The 22,046-nt window shown below is 44.7% G+C and overlaps 1 protein-coding gene across 6 annotated transcripts in view; it reads right to left on the reverse strand.

Moving 5' to 3' along the window:
* Positions 1-1,132: 1,132 nt before the first annotated feature.
* Positions 1,133-22,046, reverse strand: part of RASA1 (RAS p21 protein activator 1) — a 384,196-nt gene continuing 363,282 nt past the window's right edge. For 4 of the 6 annotated variants that reach the window (XM_029573687.1, XM_029573696.1, XM_029573711.1 and 1 more), the window contains 3 exons: positions 13,362-13,496; positions 3,155-3,175; positions 1,133-2,568 (listed from right to left, as the gene is read on the reverse strand). In XM_029573687.1, the coding sequence (XP_029429547.1) occupies positions 2,485-2,568; positions 3,155-3,175; positions 13,362-13,496 (240 nt within the window). In that variant the 3' untranslated portion in view covers positions 1,133-2,484. The remainder of the gene's footprint in view (positions 2,569-3,154; positions 3,176-13,361; positions 13,497-22,046) is intronic. The other 2 variants (XM_029573702.1, XM_029573728.1) reach the window with 1 other exon arrangement.

Genomic DNA, 22,046 nt, shown 5'->3' on the forward strand with positions numbered 1-22,046 from the left:
TCCTTCGGCAAAGAGGGGGTCCCAGCTTCAATAAATGATTTAATCAAAACAAACCAACTATGAACTTGTCTGTGTTCCCGCAGCTTATCAGCATTGGAAGCAAACTTATTCTCAATAAATTCTTTCAAGCGAGACAACAAAACTGTGCCGAACGAGCTGTGCGCGGGCCAGGCAAGAAAAGCATCTCCTGCTGCCCACGTGACCCATTTAAGGTGACAAGACCTAATCAGTTTCTCATTCAGATGGAAAAATGCAAGCACTCGAGCAAGCGGCGCTTCACAGGGACCCGCATCCAAAAAGGTGGGAGGTTTATGTGAGCGAAATCTAGAAAACAAAATAATCTTAGAAAACGGCAAACGAAGCAAAAAAAAGCATGGGCTAAGGTATGGAAAAATCTACTCATATATACATATATATATAACGACAACAGGGACCCTTTTATGAGAAAGGGACCTGGGCCTTACCTGATCCGACGTCTCGGTCGAGGCCAACAAAAGCTGGATCGGGTACCGGAAGGGATCACGGTCCCAGACAAAGCACCGCACACGCGTGCTTAAGGACCAGGACTGTTTACCAACACCAGTTGCGCTGGAAGCACCTGGTACTAGTCGGTAGCGGTAGGCGGCGCCGCCGCACGCCCGATACAGGAGACGGAACTCCCGCGGAGGCTTGCGCAGGGCCTTCCGGGGATCCGAGTCACGGCACCAAAATGTTTGAAACCTCGGAAAATAAAGACCAATAAAGACCAGCTCTAAAAGTCAAACAGAGAAGTTTAATATAAAGAAAGGCATGGTTTCTTTAGGAGTAGCAAGCGTTACAAGCAAGTAGTGTAAGCTCAAACCTACTCAGTGATTTATTGTTCGTGCACAACTTTATAAGGTTTGCCTTCAGCCAATCACCAGGTGTCTGCATTTCCCCGCCCCTTATCCCATGTCCAATTATTAAAATTTGCATATGTACTTGCCCTGCAACTAGGGGTGTTTGCACTGCTCCTCGTGCTGCCTGTGACATACGCGGAAGCTAGTTTCTCTTTGTTTAAGTTTTGTTTTCCTTGTTCTGACGTTTCTCATTGCTTCATCATTCATACAAAAGGGTGCCTCAAAGTACTGAGTAAAGAGTCTGAATACTTATATAAATGTGATTTCAGGTTTTTTTTGTTTTTTTTTTTAATTTGTACAAATTGTTACAAACCTGATTTAGCTTTGTCATTATGGGGTATTGTGTGTAGATTGGGGAGGGAAAAATGCATATCCATTTTAGAATAAGGCTGTAACAAAATGAGGAAAAAGTGAAGGGGTTTGAATACTTTTTGCATACACTGTATATATAAATGCACCCTAAGAAAATGTTTAACTTTTTTCCTCTTTTTTTACCTCCCATCCTTAGAAGTCATGGCCAGGTGACACAGGAACTCTTGATGTCTTGAAGGAAGTCTCCTCTCTGAGACTAAGCCTCAGCAGTGCTCATTAGCAGTGGAGGTTGCAGCGCTAGCAACAGTAGACATCCCGTTCTCCTTGGAGCATGCCTCCATGGCATAACAGAGTTCCAACAGTGCCCGACCACTGTGCTGTAGGGCTCAATGCTGTTACTAAGTCACAGGGCCAGGCCAAAAAATTTCTATAGCAAGTAAAATACAACATTTAAAGCTTCCTTGTGTGAATTCCAGTAGTCTACAAAATGATGGGTAACCTAATTACACAAAGCCCAACTATCTGCTACTTTACAAAATGGTTTAATGCATGCATGTACAATACAACAATCAATAAATTTATTAAATTCAAATTGTAATAAACATTTAACAAAAGCTTTGTAATTTATCAGAATACTTGTTTTGATGGAAAAATTACCTTAACACAATCAGTGGCACATTAAAAATAAATCCAATGACCCATTCTGTATACTTTCTTTATAAACAGCAAATGGCACTGTGTCATTTTATATAAATTTTTCAGCATGTACAGCAAAGATTGTTTTTATTGATGTCAGTCTGAAGATTGTAACCACAAAACAAATTGATCAAACAGTCTTGGAGCAACAACAATCCCCACTTAAATTATAGTATAAAAACAGCCTATAACCCATTTATACTTAACTGACAAAATATCCAAACAGGTCTCTCTCTTGTGCCAGTTCATTACTTTAGGGTAGACAGCAAAAAACTTTGGCAATCTAATGTAATGAAAACATGTTTCAGAGTTCAAGGCATATCACACCATCTTGTTTTTTAGAAGGTGATCAATATACCAAGGCTCGGAGGTCGGTAAAAAGTTTGTTCAAAGTGGAAAAAGTGCATGTATCTTGCACAGATAGCTTAATTGGCTGCTGGTATAATTCATCAACAGCAGAATGTCTTCTTTTGCATAGTTCACACATTATTGTGAAAGTGGAAAGTGTGCTGTTTTTGGCAAGAGGAAGGAAGAAGTGATACTGTGAATTTCCAGGTTGGATATGCTGGATCAATGCAGAGTTCTTGGTGGAAGACTGCTACCTGATGTTATTAGCTGTTGAATACTGGTTTTGTTTCTGCTGAAGTAGTTCTGTAATGGCCAAAAGTTTCTTGAGAACATGCTGTAAAAATAATGCAACAAGAATGTCATTTTAATTTCAGGATAAATAATGCTGTAAATATTTGTCCCTCAAACTCGAGTTTAACATGCATTTTAGCAACCTGTTGCACAGCATCTGAAGAAGTTTCTCTGGCTTAGAACACCACACACAATGTATTGAAATGTATTTTATGCTGTCAGGATGCACCATAATGGTTTCTTGAAATGCTGGTAGAAAAGGCCCAACAGGAAAATCTGCCACAGAGAATTAACCCCCTTTCTCAAGGGGAGATAAGTGAATTGTGAGACACTCCAATAAAAGCACCATCTTCAGGAGCATTTATTATTAAGCAATTATCCTTGCTCCAAGATAAATGTTTTGAAGTTTGTCACACTGATGGATATTAGCTAGCTATTCAGTTGACAGATTAATTCAACATGCTAAGGTTGCATGAACTTGAAACACACATGCATGAAATGGAATGGCTGCACTAAAATGAGAGAACACGAAGCATGCAGTTGTGATATGTTGAACTCAGCTAGAAGTTAAAGGGCAGCAGAATAATGCCGTTTGCACAATGGGAGACGTTACATAATAAATATTATACCTTTGTATCTTTGCTCTGAAGCTGACAGTGCAGGAGACAGGAGCAAGACAGATTATTGAAAGAAAATGTTTAGTTCATTTTTCTACATAGAAATAAAGATCACAAAACTGCAGATGACTTCTTTTATTTGTCCTAATACTACATTTCTGACTAGCTATTCTCCTTTGTCAGGTCAGTACAAACTAAACCAAGCATAACTGAACTGAATGAGTGCTGTATTTCATCTACCTTGAGAGTCATCTAGATCTTTCAGAAGATGGTCTATCCAGCTCTTAGAGCCCTCACTAAATTTATATTTCTGGAGCTGTCTATAATTATGCAACATATAAATTTATAATAAAAAGGCCTTCCTCCCCAAAAAGGGGAATCAAAATGATTTACATAAAGGCAGAGATTGTGTTGTCTAGAAGAAACATCTCAGAGCTTCTGTGAGACTCCCAGAAACCCCCAGCAGAGCTCCCAGCTCAAATATTGGGACTGCAGTTGCATAACCAAAGCAACAGCACAGACAACATTAATTGTGAGAGCACTGTACTCATGGCTCAGTGCCTCCCCCCTCTCCTCTCCCTATTGAGAACAGAACACTACCATGCAACAGTTGTAAGAGATGTACAATTTTTTATGGCCACTGTGAAGAATGCTGACACTGCAGAGGAGAGAGACAGACTTTGGTTGTAGAGGGATAGAGCAGGAAGACCCATATAAAGAAAGGCAAAATGTAAGAGAGAACCATTAAAAGGAACTAACAGAAGTATCAATATGGATACTGAATTATGTGACTTTTTGGCCCGGTAATTCCTCCTGCTCTATCTAGCTCAAATCAGTGTTGAGATTCTGGTGCAATGAACCTTTACTTGCAACAAACCAGTGATTTCCCCCCCTATTTTAAAAGGTGCAGCTTCCCACTGGGTTTCTAGTCTGGTCATTACAACAAAGGGCCTGAAGCTAGAAGCCATGCACCTGAGCTTCTCAGAACTCTTATCATGGGCCCTAAATCCTGCTAACAGGTGTCTTCCTTAATATTGATCATGACTCGCTCCTCCCCACTCCCAAGGCCTAGAATGTTGCCTCTGCATCCTCCTCAGCCCCAGCCAATTCTTCTATACTCCGAATTGATCCGAGATCAAACCGGGAACCCTCTTCAAGGCAACCATCAGCACTACCAATGAGGGAGCCATAGAACAATTTTATCATTGGAGTATGAGCTTTCAAAATATGGGGTTTACATTGTACTGAAATATTTTCATTTTGTTTCAAGGTTAATAGGATGATATAATTATTTAAGCCATTATATTAAATTACATATACACTTCCCTCTGTGCTAGTCCTGGCTGGTGGTTAGGATCACTTTCTACAGTTTCTTGTTAAAGTAATATGGTTATTGTGTTAGTCCAATAAAAAGTTTCACCTGCATCTTGTTTGTTGATCAATAATATATAGTGACTAATTTATGAAAGTTACACACACTCGTTAGTAGAAAATGTTTAAAATGGAAGCATACTCTGATGAAGGTGGTAATGTTTTTTTGAACTAATAATTTTTCTTAATGGTTTAATATAGTAGATGACAGCAGAAACAGACAATCCAGCCTGCCCAGAAATAATTTTTAGGGTTGCTACTGCCGCACCATGCATGTTGCCGCAATGCTTCAGTACCATCTTAGGGTCCCTTATGTTTATTCCAAACCTTTTTGAATTTTGGCATTATTTTGGTTTAGTTTAATCACCCTCTCAGTGGGGTAGCAGCATTCTAGATATCCACTACCCTTTCCATGAAAAAATATTTTCTGATGTTGGTCCTAGTCTACCCCCTTATAATTTCATATCATGCTCTCTAATTTCAACACTTATTTTCCACTGAAAAAGGTTTGCCTCTTGTGCATTACGAATACCTTTCAGATATTTTAAAATCTGTCTCATATGCTCCTAGCTCTCCTCCAGGGTATATATTTTTTTTAGATTGCCAAGTATCAGTTTCTGATGTAAATCTCACACCATTTTAGTTCTCTCTCTGGACTACTTTAGCCTCCCTCTATCCTTTGATATGCAGGCTACAGAACCAAAAACAGCATTCCAGGTAACGCCTCATCAATGACCACTTCCTTTTTTCTACTCGTTATGCCTCTCTTTGTATCCTAGCATTCTTCTGGATCTAGCCACTGCCTTATCAAACTATTTCCAAGGCTGGTGCTTCCATTAGGCAAACTAGGCAGTCTTCTAGAGTGCCAAAGCTTTGAGGTAGCAAAATCTTGCCAGTACAAGGTCCAGAGGAGTATAGTGCCAAAGATAATACCAAAGGAGGAGGCAATACCTGCACTCACTTATGCCAGTAGGAAGGAGCACTGGGCTAGAAGTAAGTTGTGGGAGGAGGTGCATGACCGAAGGTTTGCCAAATGCTCTTCTTCACTACCTTGAAATCATCTTTCCTGGTCTGTGCACATCAGCTTCTCATTCACCATTTCATATAGTAGCTTTGAATTTCTACAGCCCAAATGCATGACTTCATTTTTTTTTTTTTGGCACAATTCTCAACTGGAAAGCACTATCAATTCTCAAGCTTTCTTAGATCCCTTCTCATTTTAGCTATTCCTTCAGGCTTATCCGCTTTGTTGCGGATTTTAATTTCATCTGCAAAAAGAAACTTTTCCTTCTAACCCTGGCACAATATTTCTCACAAAAATAGTGAACAGAAACGGTACCAGGATCAATCCCTGAAGCACGCTACTAATCACTACTCTCTCCTCAGAATGAGTTCTATTTACTACCACTTTCTGTCTATTACTCAACCAGTTTTTAATCCAATCTTCCACCTTAGAACTTATCCCCAGGCTGCTCAGTTTATTCATGAGCATCCTATATTTGCCAGTAGCAAACACTTTTCTGAAATCTACATAAACCAAATGCAGTACATGTACTTTTGTTGCATCGTTTTAATGCTCTGCTGGTTTCACATTGTGATGATCTTGCCCATAGTTTCAATGATCTTCACTTCTGTGTAACTGACCAGCTGTGCTCCAACTGTGACTTCAATTCTGAACAATGATAGATGTACAGATTAAATACAGTTTTACCAAATGGTCTGACATCTGAATCAGACTTAAGTGTGTTTTTAGGATAACTGATGTCATCACGTTGACATGATAATCTGCTGTTTGTCATTCTAGGAGACTTCCCTTGTCAACTTGTATGTAAGTGATTATGGCATTGGATGTTCCTTCAGCATTTAAAAAAGCGTCTTCTCCCAAGGCTTCATCTTGAAAACTAGAGACATTTTGTTTGTGGATGAAAACGGTATTGTTTCACCACAGATAAGTACCCTCAAATTTTATTTTTTGATTTTTGATATTTCATTAATTGTGTTTATTATTTTGCTATTACAGACAACTCCATTGCCTCAGGTACAAACTTAGATTGTAAGCCCTCTGGGGATAGGGAAATACCTACAGTACCTGAATGTAATCCACTTTGAAATGCTGAAAAAAAAGTGCAAAAAGTGGAATATAAATCTAAATAAATAATTAAAAGTCTACTTATTTTTGTATGGCACAATCTTGTTTACTAGCTAGCTCCTGAAGAAGCATTTTGTGAAACATCAGCCAATATCAGGCTTATTTTTTGCTTAAAATGTACAATAAGACTGGTCATCTAAGGCTTGTTTTTAAAGTGCATGAAAATTCTTAAAAAATAGACCTTCTGTCCCGAGGTGGATGAATGAATAGACTGGATGGCCCACTGACAACTTTGGGTATCTGTACAGGATTTCTGATTGATTTTTTTTTCCCCTTCTTGGATTGTGTTACATCCAAGCAGTGCATACGGAAAATGTGAAGATCCAGAAGGGGACATCTATTGCAATCTGTAGCAGCAGTTTGCTTTGTGTGCTACAGATGAAAAATTAACATAGTGAAAAGACAAAATTCTGGTGGAAAAAAAAACCAATTAATGTAACTCATAAGGCCTCACCAAATATTGAAATTCCTGGAGCTGAGCATAATTGACAAACTTAGAAAACATTGACAAACCTGACTAGAATGCTAGAAAGGACCAAAGAAAAAAACAAGACTGACAGAGAAAAGGAAAACAACTGCTGAAAATAAATACCGTCTGTCTCAAGAATGAGTCTGTGTACCATTAACAAAAAAGATCGAAGAGGACTCAAGCTTTTGAGGTGGCAACAAAATGAGAACTGTGCATGCTTGAAAAGGCTTTCTAAGTTTTTCCACAGCTTTCTAGAAACATCCCTATGTTTGTGCCACTGTTGACATCACCCACATGCTTATTTTATTCATCTTGTCCTCAGAATTATTTTTTACTGAAGCCACTAGTAGAAAGCGCAGTTGCTTACCTGTAACAGGTGTTCTCCTAGGACAGCAGGATGTTAGTCCTCACATAAGGGTGACATCATCAGATAGAGTCCGGCATGGAAAACTTTTGTCAAATTTTCTAGAAGCTTTGACTGGCACACTGACCATGCCCAGCATGCTACTATCCCCGGGTCCACGCAAGGTCCCTCTTCGGTCTCGCAACATACCAAATATACGAGCGAAAAAACCCAAAATGCAAGATGACCCAACTCTGCAGGATGACGGGTGGGTTTTCTGAGGACTAACATCCTGCTTGCCCTAGAACACCTGCTACAGGTAAGCAATTGCGCTTTCTCCTAGGACAAGCAGGATGGTAGTCCTCACAGATAGGTGAATACCAAGCTCCAGTCTGCTCCTGGCACAACTAAGACCAGTAGTCACCAAACAAGATACCAATGGGCACAACTGCAGTGCTGTTGATCAGCAGGGAGACGGCATGGTTCCAAACATGGGCCTTAGGCAGGAAGAGATGGGTCTAAACCTGGAAGAGGTTGCAGAAGACAGATTGGCCGAAGGCACTGTCCTGTCGACCATCCTTGTCCAAGCAGTAGAGGGCAGCGAACATGTGTAGGGAACTCCAGGTTGCTGCCTGGCAACTTTCGGCGATGGGGACCTCCCGCAGGTGGGCTACTGAAGCAGTCATGGCCCTCACAGAGTGAGCTTTGATTCAGCCTCGAAGCTGAAGGTCTGCTTGTAAATAGAAGGCAATGCAGTCTGCCAGCCAATTAGATAGAGTGTTTTCCCACTGCAACTCCCAGCCTATTGTTCTCATAAGATACAAAGAGCTGAGTGGATTGCCTGTAAGCTGCTGTGCATTCCAAATAGAAAGCCAGAGCCCTTTTGCAATCCAGTGTATGAAGAGGCCGTTCCCCCGGGTGGGAAAGAGGCCTCGGAAAGAAGGTGGGCAAGACAATGGACTGATTGATGTGAAAGTTGGTTACAACCTTAGGTAGGAACTTGGTGTGTGTATGCAGGACCACACGGTTATGATAAAACTTTGTATATGGCCGGTAATTGACCAAGGCTTAAAGCTCACTGACTACAAGCCAAAGTGATCGCCACTAGGAATATAGCCTTCCAGGTGAGGAACTTCGTGTCGCAGGAGATAAGGCTCAAAGGGAGTATGTATGAGCCGTGCTAGGACAATGTTGAGGTCCGAGGACACAACAGGAAGCCGAAGAGGAGGCTTCAGTTGAATCAGATCCCTCATAAAGAGACCCACTAAAGGCTGTACCGAGATGGGAGTGCCAGCGACACCCCGATGGTACACACTAATGGCACTGAAGTGAACCTTGACTGAGCTGGTCTGAAGCCCAGACTCGGAAAGGTGCCACAAATAGTCCAAAAACTTGGGGAGGGGGCATGTGAATAGATCTAAGCCATGCCCCTCACACCAGGCAGAGAACCTCTTTCACTTCAACCTGTAAGACTTCCTGGTGGAAGGCTTTCTAGAAGCCACCAGCACTGGGAGATGCTTTCCGAGAGGTGCAGGGGCTGAAGGCTAGGCACTCAACATCCACGCCGTTGAAGCCAATGTCCTGAGGTTTGGATGGTGCAACTCGCCTTGGTTCTGAGTGATCAGATCGGGCGCGGTCCCTGATTGATAGATCCTGAAGAAGAGGGAACCAGCCAGTAAGCGCCACGTGTATCATGGTCCCCCGATCCTGTTTTTGCTTTAGAAGTCTTCAGGAGGAGCGGGAGAAAAGGATACGCGTCCAGGAGGCCCTTCCCCCAGCGAAGGGAGAGGGTGTCTGAGGCCGGATGACCGTTCCGTGTGAACAGGGAGCAAAAATTGCTCACCTTGCAGTTGTAAGGTGAGGCGAAAAGTTCTACATCCACAGGGTCCCACCATTGGATTTAGGGACCACTCATGCGGCTGAAAAGAGCGGCTTAGATGGTCCACCAGCACATTCATAGCCCCGGGCATGTACGTCACCCACAGTGACATGGCCCAGGATCAGAGCTGCACTGCCTTCCTGACAGAGGAGGAACAACCCTGTGCTTCCCTATTTGCTGATATACACCACATTGCAACTTGGTTGTCCCTCCAAATCAGGACTTCCTTATGTGACAACCGGTCCTAGAATGCCCAGAAGACAACGAATCACCCGAAGCTCTAGGAAGTTTATCTGGCAGAGAGCTTCCTAAGCAGTCCAGTGACCTTGTGTGCGGAGGTCATCCATATGGGTTCCCCAGCCCTGAGGCGGGCTAGTGGAGTAATATGGACCGAGGCCACCATGTGGCCCAACAAGCGAAGAGGAAGTTGGGCACTTACATTCCTAATGCTGCGCACAAAAGACACCAAAGCTAGGGCAAGGGCCCGGTCACATGGCAAGAATGTTTTCACCTACACTATGGCTCCTATGAAGTCCAGTCTGGGAGATGGGCAGAGGTGAGACTTTGAATAGTTGATAAACCCCAAGGATTGCAGCATCTGCATGGACAAGGCTAAAGCATTTAGCACCCGTGTGTGTGAGTCGCTTTTGATCAACCAGCCGTCCAGGTATGGGAAGACGTACACCGCATGCCTCAGGTACGCAGCCACCACCACTAGGCGTTTGGTGAAAACGCGAGGGGCGAAGGCCAACCCAAAATGAAGCACCCTGTACTAGTAGTGAGCCTTCCCCACCACAAAGCGGAGGTATTTTCTGTGGCCAGAGAAGATAGCTATGTGCGCGTTAGCTTCCTTGAGATTGAGCGAGCAGAGCTAGTCTACTCTTTTGAGGAGGGGGATCAGAGTGCCCAGAGAAACCATCTTGAACTTTTCTTAAGAGAAACTCGTTCAATGCCCTGAGGTCGAGAATGGGGCACAAGTCTCCATTTCTCTTCCGTATTAGGAAATACCTCGAATAGAACCCTCGGCCCTGCTGAGGGAGAGGAACGGGCTCTACCGCTCCTGCTGTGAGAGAAGGGTGGAGAGTTCTGTCCGAAGCATGAGCTGCTGGGCAGACGAACCCCATAATGGACATGGGGGAGAATTCTTTGGAAGCCATCTGAAATTGAGTTGGTACCCCTTGCGGACTATAGTAAGAACCCATTGGTCCGAAGTGATGGTCCCCCAGTGGTGGGAAAAGCCGATGAACCTGCCTCCTACTGGGGGATCCGGTGCCGGGGGTATGTTTTGCTGACTCATGCTCCCTCGCTGCCAGTTAAAAACCCATAGATGAGGCTTGCTGGGCTGCAGGCTGGGGCCTAGGTGTCCACTGCTGACGGGAGCCAGCTCTGGAGCGAGGACACGGTGTGCACGCCCTAGAGACAGGGAGATAATATTTCTGCCACCTGTAAAAGGATTTCCTGGAGCTTGGCATGGAAGATTTCCTGGCAGAGGAAGGAGCATCTGAAGCAGAAGCGGAGAGTTGTTGGAGGGTTTCGTGGTGGTCCTTCAACTGAGCTGCCACATCTCTGACCTTGTCCCCAAAATGGTTGTAACCCGTGCAAGGGAGGTCAGCCAGTTTTCTCCTGCACCTCTGGACGAAGGTCAGAGGCCCGGAGCCAGGGCATTCTACAGGCACCGATGTCCCTGGCAGCTACTCGGGCTGCTGTCTCAAACACGTCGAGGGTAGATCTCACCTCGTGTTTGCCAGCCTCCAGACTCTGCAGGACAATGGCTGACAGCGACTCCTGTTGCTGTTGTGGCAAGCTCACTGCGAGGTCCTGGACCTGTTTCCACAGGTTCCGGTTGTACTGGGTCATATACAACTGGTAGGCGGCGAGCCGAGTGATGAGTATAGTGCCCTGAAAGACCTTCCCTACCCAGAGCATCTAGCTACCTACGATCTTGCCCTGTAGAGGCAGAGGCATGGGTGCAGGAGCACTTGACCTTCTTGAAGGCAGACTCTACAACCACCGACAAGTGCGGGAGATGACGCCTCTCGAATCCCAAGTCCTGCTGTACCAAATAGGTGGCGTCCGCTTTCCTACTGACAGGAGATATGGAGATCAGATGTTCCCACATCCAAAACAGAAGATCCTTAAAGATGTCATGGATGGAAACTGCCATGATTTCCTTAGGAGCTTTGACAAACTGGAGTACTTCCAGCATCTTATGTTGCGCATCCTTCTCCGTGAGGAGTTGGAAGGGAATAGCTTCGGCCATGGCTCTGATGAACCCTGCAAAGGAGAGATCCTCTGGGGAGAACCAATGCCTTTCCTCAGTGGGGAAGGCTCAGACAGGTGCTCGTCTGAGAATTCAGATGAAGACTCCGAGGAATCAACCCCCCCATGGGTCATAAGGTCCTTTTTCACTAAGGCTATCATGGGGCTTGCACGACAGAGGCCTGTGAAGAGCCCTAGCTCTGGGCTCTAAAGGCACCGCAGGAATTGATGGTCCCCCTGGCAATGGGGAAACTGGGGGCCACGGGAGGCCAGAGAGCCCGGGTAAAAGCTCAGGAAACTGAGGCCTCGGAAACACGGCACCAGCCACATCTTCCTCCTCAGAGGATCCAATAATGGAGATCACTCCTGAGGGGGGCATCGATGGCTGCTGGGGAACCGAAGGTCCCTCGAGCACTGGTTGCGTTGGGAGGGCACCGAGAAGGACATCCAGATGTTCAAGCAGAGGTGCCAGAATAGATTTGGAGGTTCCTGCACCGACATGGGGACCGGTGGCGAGGGCCGCTCGACGCTCCACAGAGCTCTGTGCACCGCGATCTGCACCCTGCGGTACAACTCTTCCTGGAAATCTGGTGAGGCCAGGACTGAGGGAGGGGGATGAAGCATCACTGGCACTTCCTCGGTTCTCCGAGAAGGCACGGTGCCCGGCACTGATATTGGTGGGGAATGCCTGGGACTTCCAGGTATAGCGGAGGATGGAGGCCTCTGAGCCATGGGGTTGCTTTGGTAGCAGGATCTCCCATGGTGCTCGGCCCAGTCTTTCCCCAGCGCAGAGGAAGCGGAGGATCCAGATGTCCTGGAAACCGGTGAGATAATGGAAGACTGGTCACCGTTCCCTCGGTCTTTCAAAGATGCAGTAGGAGTAGCAGCAAGAGGGAGTGTATCGAGAAGCTCCCCTCGACACCCGGGTGTTGGCTCCAAAGCGGGTGTGGATGTCAAGGCGCGCAACAGCCCTTGCGGGGTCATCTGGTCATACAGCTGACACCCTCGGATGTTGAATGAGGCCCCCAGGCAGAGAATACAAACCTCATGCAGATCTGTGATGGACATGGTCCGCGGGCACAGGAAGCACAGACGAAAGCCAGATGACACCATGAAAAATAAGACACGTGGTTGATGACCGGCGGCCACCGAGAAGTGGGATGCCCGGAATAGACTGCGAAAAGCAGGAAACATTTTTTTAACCTACCGGGCTGAGAGGTACTGATCGCAAAGGGGGACTTTAAGTGATGGGAAAAAAATTTGATTTAGACACAAAAAAAACAAAAAAGAAGCAGAGCTCCAAGAACCATGAAGCAACTGCACCATGGAAGAGACTGAAGGGGGACCCCTGTGTGGATGCACGGATAGTGGCATGCTGGGCATGCTCAGTGTGCCAGTCAAAGCTTCTAGAAATCTGGACAAAAGTTTTCCGTGCCGGGCTCCATCTGAGGACTACCATCCTGCTTCTCCTAGGAGAAGACAAATTATTAGCAACATATAATAAATCCAACACAGAAAACATTTTTAGACCTCATGATTAGACAGACCCACAGGAAAAATTATGTGCAGTAAAGTCAAATCAATTTTTTGTAATTAAGTTTTTCCTGCAATTCTGCCTTTTACACATTTTAGTTTCTGTACTTTTATTCAAGTCACTTTGTTTTTACACATTTTTTTTGTCCATTCTTGGTGTTATGATCCCTGTTGTGAAAGAACTATTTTAAAAGTAATGATTAGGTATCTTCTTACCTGCTGTGCTCCACGTTCATTACTGAGTGTCCGAAGTACATCTGAATGTGCTACACACATTTCATGCAAGGCTGCCAAGTCACGTGACAAATCAGTCCTAAAGTGCTCTGTAGTGTCTGGAAGCTCAGGGACGTTCTTTAACAATAATTGAAAGTGAATTACTATAATAGTATGAATCTAATAGTAAAATCTGAAAGAAAACACCCTCAAAGCTGCATCCTTGAAAAACGTTTTGCACTTTTTAAATATGGCTACAAAGCAGTAGTGGGCAAATTATGGACTGTCACCATCTTTTTTGTGGTCCACCTACCTGTTTCTCAAGCTCCAGTATCAATTTATTTATTTAAAATAAATAATCAATAGCCCATTGATGTCCTACATGCAACATCCTTGATGGCCTGACGTCACATGTGTTATTTCGGGCCTTTGATGACGTCGGTCCAATAGGAAGAGGGGAAGTCACCCCTGGTGCAGGCAAGGGCCACAAATGTGGCCCTGCTTTAAAAAAAATAAAATAAACTTTGTTCAACCCAGGTATAAATTATATAACCCCAGAAGCCTTAAAAATCAAACAAACCACTAAATTAATGAAGTTATAACATTTCATACTAATTATTCCAAGCAACTTGTAATTTCCATAACTAGAGAGCCCCTCTTTGTATTTATTCTTCTGGCAACAAAGCTCTGTCCAGATAAGAATTATGACAGATCTAAAATAACATTTTTCTTGGCATCCTTTTACCAACTGACAAAGCAGAGTTGCTTACCTGTAACAAGTGTTCTCGAGGACAGCAGGATGTTGGTACTTACACATAGGTGATATCATCCAATGGAGCTGGGCATAGAAAACTGTCAAAATTCCTAGAAATCTGACTAAGCTTCACTGGGCATGCTATTATATCCCATGCTCTCATGGGGTCCCTTCAGTCTTGTATTTAGCAAAATATGAAATGAAAAAATGGAGAAACCAGGGTGGGATTCGTGAGGGCTGACATTCTACTTTTTTTTGGATAACACCTGTTACAAATAAGCAACTCTGCTTTTTCTGAGGACGAGCAGAATGGCAGTCCTCATGGATGGGTAATCCCTAGCTACAGGCTGCTCCCGCAATGAAAAAAGGGCAACCACACTGCCAATGGGCACACGAATAATGTTTTCATTGGCAACAAATCTTTTTGCATTTTATTCTTAACTTACGAGGGGCAGTCTGGAACAAAAGCAACGGGCTCTGGGCGGGAAAGAGTTGGGTTCTACTCCTCAAACAAATTCCAAAGGACAGGTTGGCCAAACTTACTGTCCCAAACTCCAAGTTGCAGCCATGCAGATCTCCTCCACAGGAACTCATCACAAGTGAACTACTGACACTACCACGGCTCAGACAGAATGGGCCTTGATATAGCCCACCAGAATCAAGCTTGCAGGGGCATAACAGAAGGAGATGTAATCTGCTAGCAGAGTCTGTTCAACAATGGTGATTCCCAGTGAAATAAACAGTTGGGTGGACTTCCTATGGGCTTCAGTGTTCTTTAGGTAGAAGCCCAAGGTGCTCTTGAAGTTCAAACTGTACAGTGCTCATTTACCTTGGTGAGTATGCGACCTGGGCAAAAATGTTGAAAACATTTAACAGGTTAAGATGTAATTCCACCACCACCTTAAGCAAGAACTTAAGATGGGTGCACAAGACCACCCTATCATGGAAAAACTTGGTATAAGGTGGCGAAATTACTAGATCCTGAAGCACAATGACCGTGCATGCCAAAGTGACTACCACCCAACACATGATCTTTTATGTCAGATACTTAGGTCACAAGAATGCAGTGGCTTAAAATGAGCTCTCATCAGTTGGGACAAAACTACACTAAGGTCCCATGACATAGCACAAAGTCTGATTGGAGGCTTCAAATGAAGTAAACCTGCATGAAATGTACAACTAAAAGCTGCAAGGAGATGGGCTTACCTTCTACATGGTAGTGGTATGCAATAATCATACTAAAATGAAAACTTACCAAGTTGGTCTTTAGACCAACGTCAGACAGATGTAAAAGGTAATCAAGCTATTTTTGTGTGGCACAGGAGAAAGAACCTGTTCACACCACATGGCAAATCTCCACTTCAGTCCATAGGTCGTTCTAGTGGAAGCCTTTCTTGAAGTTAACAGAACACGAGACACATCCTGCGAAAGATCAGGGAATTGCACATCCAAGCTGTCAGCGACAGGGACTTGCGGTTGGGATGGCACAATCTGCCTTGATCCTGAGAGATGAGACTGGAGAGAATCCCAGGTCTGATTGGCTCCTGGATAGACAACTCCTACAAGAGTGAAACCAAATCTGTCTCAGCAAAAAATGGGGCTATAACAATCATGACCCTCTTATCTCTGAGCTTCAAAAAACCTTTGCCACTAGCAGAAATCGGAGGATACATGTACAGAAGTCTCCAGTCCCAATGAAGGGTAGAGACTTCTGAGGCTAGCACACCCTCAGTCTGGAGCAGATAAGTGGGCCCTTCCTGTTCCAAGGAGACACGAATAGATCCACCATTGAAGTTCCCCAATGGCGGAAGAAATGATTTGCTACATCTTGGTTAAGGGACTACTTGTATGGTAGTAAGGACAAACAAACTGTCCGCTAACATGTTCTCCACTCCAGCCAGATAAAGTGACTGAGAACCATCCTCTGAGAGATGACCCAGGCCCACAGTTGGACGGCCTCCTGACCTAACAGGTATGAGCTTATACATCGCTACTTAGTTGTCTGTCTGCACAAGAATAACTTTGTTCAACAGCCAATCTCGTAAAGGTCCATAGAGCATACCGAATCAGCTAGAGCTCCAAGAAGTTAATCTGATTCAGCTTTTTCTGGGCAGACCAGGAGCCATGGGTATATAGTCCACCCACATGAGCTCCAACCCAGGCTGGACTGATCTGTTGTGAGGACAATTTGGATCAGAGAAATTTGGAAAGGGATTCCTTTGACCAGATTGGAATTGTCCCATCACCAGGACAGAGTGTCCTTGAGCGGCTGGGTGATCCAGATGATATCCTAGAGATTATGTGTAGCTTGTAGCCACTGAGACCTCCATTGGGCTCTTCTCATGTATAGATGTACCATGGGAGTTACATGTACCATTGACACCATGAGACCTAAGCCTCAAGATGTACCAGGCTAATGTCTACTGACTCACTTGAATTTCCTCTGCTGTGTCTAAAGTGGCAGCCCTTTGTTGCAGGAGGAAGGCCTTTTCCTAAGTTGTGTCTAGTAGAGATCCGATAAACTAACTCAAGTGACAGGCTGAGGTGAGACAAGGGGTAGTTGATGACAAGCCCTTGTAATTCCCAACACCCGGATGGTCATACGAATCGATTCTTCAACTTTGGTCTGAGATGTGCGTTTGACCAGCCAATCATCCAGATAAAGAAACCAATGCATCCCCACCATGGCTAGGCATTTTGTGAAGACACGTGGTGCAGACGCAACCCAAATAGCAGAACACAATACTGGAGGTGCCAATTCTCAACAACAAATCTGAGATATTTCCTGTCACCTGGAAATATCTCTATGTGCATGTATGCATCCTTTAAATCATGAGAGCCCAGCCAGTTTCTTTATTGAAGGGAGTGTATTGAGGTGCACGGGGAAACCTTCTTGAACTTTTCTCTATTGATGAATTTGTTCCTTAGGTCTAGGATGGGACAGAGTCCATCTATTTTCCTTAGAATCAGGAAATGCTTGGAATATTTGTCCTCTTTGCCTTAGTGAAAGGGGCTTGACCACTTTGGTCATCAAGAGAGAAGAGAGCGCCACATGAAGCACTTCCTGATGCTGCAACTGACCCCAAGATGGGTTCGGGGGCTAATCTGGTGGGAGAGCCAATAGGTTCAATTTGTATCTTCTTTTGATGATGCTGAGGACCCCCACATTTGAGGTTATACTGAGCCATCGGTAAATGTAAAACCACAGCCTTACCCCCAACTGGGACTCTGGCTATACTCTCTGTGGTCCAGTGAAAACCCCATCCTTGGTGTTGGCTAGGATGCTGTCTGGGGCTTAGGAACCCTCTACTACCTTGAAGAGGTGCGAGGGGCCTGCTGAACGTGAGACTGAGGGGATGGAGGATAATGCCTCCTCGGGTGGAAGTAGTGACTACTCTGCCCTGACCTCAGGTACCTCCTGGAAGAGGAGCTGTGTCTGGAGTAGCCATGGAGAGCTGTTAAGAGTGTATAATTTTCTCTCTCTGAAAAGATTCTCTCCAATCCGCGGCATCAGTGAGTCTCTCCTGCACCTCCAAGTGGAGATATGAGGCCCATAGTCAGGTGAATCTGCACATACTGATCCTTAAAGCACACTCTCTCGCTGCTTCGAAAACAATGTAGTACACAACGAATCCCATGTTTTCCTGCACTCCAGCCCTTTACTCACCGATGACATGAGGGTGTCTTGCTGCTTCTAAGGAAGCTGCTTGGCCACCTCGTGCACCGGCTTCAGGATGTTCCACATATACTGGTTCATGATAAGCTGAGTAAGATGCTATATGGAAAATTATAGCAAAGTGCCCTGCAACACTTTTTCCCCCAATAGCATCTATAGCTCTAAAATCACTCTCTGGGGACACCGAGCAGTGGGTCCTATAGTGGATGGCCTTAAGGGCAGATTCAACTGCCACAGACGGGTGCAGCAACTGACACCTGTCAAATCCAGAAGCCTTTTGGATGAGATAACTGCATCCATATTCTTACTGACAGGAGCCCCTGTGAGGAGACTTTCCCACATCCCAACAGCACCTCCTAAAGGATGTGTACTGTGACTACCATAATTTTCTTAGGGGGCTTTACGTACTGGAGGATGTCCAGCATCTTATTCCTGAACTCTTCCTCCATCTGCAAAGTAAATGAAATGGTCTCGGCCATTTCCCTTATAAATCCCATGAAGGAGAGATCCTCTGGAGACTTCCTTCTATTTGGCGGAGAAGGGTCAAATGGGAGACACATGGACATCTCTTCAGAGACGTCTGCAGTCAAAGTTGTACCCTCAAGAAAACTGAGAACCATACTCACTGCACTGTGCAGGGAAGGGCTCTCTTGGATTGTTGTCCTTGGCCAGTGGGTCATGGACCAGTGCTGTTGAGGCTTGGACCCTGAAGGACCTCGATGTTTGAGAAGTTTCTTCTCCCAAGGAGCAATAAATTAACAGTGGGCTGGATGACGCAGACCCCAATGCCTCTCTGAGCACTGATGACAGGACAGGCTTTGGAGTTGATGCAACACTGGTGAGAGCCTGAAGGGATTAAAGAAGCAGCTCGAGAATAGCCAATGCTGTCTTCTGTGTCCTCGATACCCCAGCACAGAGGCCTTGCAGTGCTTTATCCACAGCCTGCTGGATCTGTTTCTCTAGATCCTCCTCAAAACTTGCTGATACCAGCTCCGGAGGTAGGCAGGCCACATCCTCTTTGGAACTGTAAGAAGGCTCGGTGGCCGACACCAGGACTGGTATTGTTGTGAGCTCTGGCAATCACAGAGGATTAGCTCTCCTCACTGTACGGGGGCTCTTGGCAGGTGACTAAATATCTACTTCCAGCATTGAGCATTGTTGGGGACTGATGCCGATGCTTCGTCGGCTTCCCTTGCTGCTTGGCATAGGTCTTACCTGATGCCTAGGTCAAAAAAGCGGAACCTGACACCTTCTTCGAGTGGGAGTAGCCTGACTATAGTCTGTCTCCAGATTCCCTACCAGCCACCAACATAAGAGGGAACTGATGCCCCCCCCGTTGGCAATGGTCTTCCTGTTTTATGTGCAGCTCCGGGATCCTCTGATATCGATGCATCAGGTTTGGTCTTCCAGTTAAAGAACAGACATTCCATGATATCCAACTGGGACTGTCATCCTTTTGGGATGATTTCTCCTCACTTGCAGCACCCCTGGACATCGTGCAATGTCCCCAAGTACAAGACAAATCTACTATGGGGGATTCGTAAGATGAGATTTTGCAGCTGGAACCTGCTAGATGTGTCAGCGCAAAACATAATACACAAAGCTGAACTATACGGCAGCAGAGGATCAATGGCTGGTGGGCAAAGACAGCCCCAATGCCTCTGGGAACAATGACAAAAACACTTACCTAGGGACTACAAGGGAAAGACCAAAGGACTCAGCAATGAAGAGCTAAAAAAACTGAAGCAAAATATGAAAACTTTGATCAACTTCAGTGAAAAGAGAGTCTCGAACAGTTACTTATGGGCTCTACAGAAAAAAAAAAAGATTGAAGGAAAACTGTCTGGACATGTGGTATAATAGCAGACGATGGGCATACCCAGTGAGACATTTAAAATTCTAAAAACTTGAGTTTTTCAATGCTAGGCTCCATTGGATGATTTCACCTGTGTGCTAGGATTGCCATCCTGTTTGTCCTAAGAGAAAATGTAGCAACAAATTTGATAAGTAATTAAGCGGTTGAAGTACAACAGTAGGTATAATTAACAGAAATTACTAACAAATCATCTCAAGTCAAACGTGATACAAAGTTGAGCGACATCTATGGAGAGATATGTACCTGAGTTATTCACACTTCCACTATCATATAACCTCTCTTAGGAGGTAAAAGTAAGAAACAGAGGAACAGCAGGCAGGAGAAAACATGACAGGAGGCAGTGGCAGCTGCAAAACAGCTGTCAGTATGTTCCAGAGGATGGAACCATATGGTCAACATCTGAATAAAACTTATGTTAGTTTGTTCCTGTTAATCAACCAGGGCCTAAGATGCCTTATAAATATTTATCAAACAAATGTGGAATACATATTCAAAAAGGGAAAGCATGCAGAAACATTGCTTAGGGAATGCTTTCCAACAGAGTTGCAAAATAAGGTGACAAGGTTCTTAATTATGCTGTGGTACAGTTTTTCCAATTCTTGCGATCATGGAGAAAGGGGAGGGGGAAGAGCTCCTTGGAAGGTGCCTTTGTGTGTTTTATGTTTTGTGTGGTCTTAGATAGGATTGTGGTGCTTATGGGAAAGCAGTTAGATGCTGCAGAATGCTGGCAAGTGCTCCATTCTAAAAGTGCTCACCCACCCCTCCAGCAGCTTGAACCAGAGCAAAATTGAAGCAGTATCCCAGTTTGCAATTACTACAAAACTTTCTACTGTAAATTCATAATTCAAACAGTATAGCTGGATTTAAAAAAGGATTGGATAAGTTCTTGGAGGAGAAGTCCATTCCCTGCTATTAAGCTGACTTAGAAAATAGCCACTGCTATTACTAGCAACAGTGACATGGGATAGACTTGGTTTTGGGGTACTTGCCAAGTTCTTGTGCCCTGGATTGGCCTCTGTTGGAGATGGGATGTTGGGCTTGCTGGACCCTTGGTCTGACTCAGTATGGCTTTTGCTTATTACATTCTTATGTAATACACAAACAAGGAAGAGGGAAAGACATACAGCCATACACAAGCACAAAGATACACTACATAGAGACGCAAGCACAAATATATCGTGATAAATCTCAGATGTGTCTATGTATATGAATGTCCCATGTGCACAGAAGTGGTTGCATGGGGGATGAACGTGTGCATGTATTTAGGGGGGAGACCGTGCAGGGTGTACGTATGTAGAAGGGTTGGGTGTGTTTGTAATGACTGAGGGGGTGGTCAAGTAGGAGTTCTGCATGGGTGTATGTAGGTGTGAGGAGGGGGCATGTGTATATGGGAGATTGTGGACGTGTGCAATTTGGGTAAGCAGTGTGCATTTGGATTTATGGGGCATGGTGTGAATGTGGTTCGGGAAACACATGGGCGTTCATGTGGAAGGTGTTTATGGAGAGATGCTGGTTAGGAAGTGTTGACGGGAGGAGACTTGAAAGTGTCATCCTTCACAACACTGCACAGCCTCTGCTTGTCATCTTAAAACAATGGGGATTTGCTGGAAGAGTTCATTCTTTGAAAATACTGACAATGGAGAAATTATTTACCTGATAATTTCATTTTCCTTAGTGTAGACAGATGGATTCAGGACCAATGGGTATAGTGTACTCCTGATAGCAGTTGGAGACAGATCAGATTTCAAACCTGACGTCAGCCCTAGTACATATACCCCTGTAGGAAGTGCAGCTATTCAGTATTCTCCTCGAAAAGCAATTGTGGATATATGTAAGACTGAATAATTTGAATAACTTGATTAACTTTATAACTTGGTTAACGATTAATTTGAACTGGTTGAATTGGCTATAGCTGGAGACCGTCAATGCCCTCAACCGAGAAACATCGACACCTGGTAGGATGGGTGTCCTAGTTGGAGGAAAGCATGGTTTACCCGTGAATCACTCGCTCTCGAGGATGTCACTCGAGAATTTCATGAATAACGGCAGCCGTGGGTGGGATGCTGAGTCTGTCTGTCTACACTAAGGAAAACGAAATTATCAGGTAAGTAATTTCTCTATTTCCTAGCGTGTAGCAGATGGACTCAGGACCAATGGGATGTATAAAAGCTACTATCAAACCGGGTGGGAGGCTGCCTGTGGCCCCCTTAGTATTGCCCTTGCAAATGCTGTGTCCTCTCGAGCGTGAACATCCAGGCAGTAAAACCTGAAGGTGTGGATGGAGGACCATGTCGCCGCCCGACAGATCTCGGCGGGTGACAGCATCTTGGTTTCCGCCCAGGACACTGCCTGGGCTCTAATGGAATGGGCCTTGACTTGTAA

Source organism: Rhinatrema bivittatum, chromosome 1, assembly GCF_901001135.1.
Source record: "Rhinatrema bivittatum chromosome 1, aRhiBiv1.1, whole genome shotgun sequence".
Lineage (NCBI taxonomy): Eukaryota > Metazoa > Chordata > Amphibia > Gymnophiona > Rhinatrematidae > Rhinatrema > Rhinatrema bivittatum.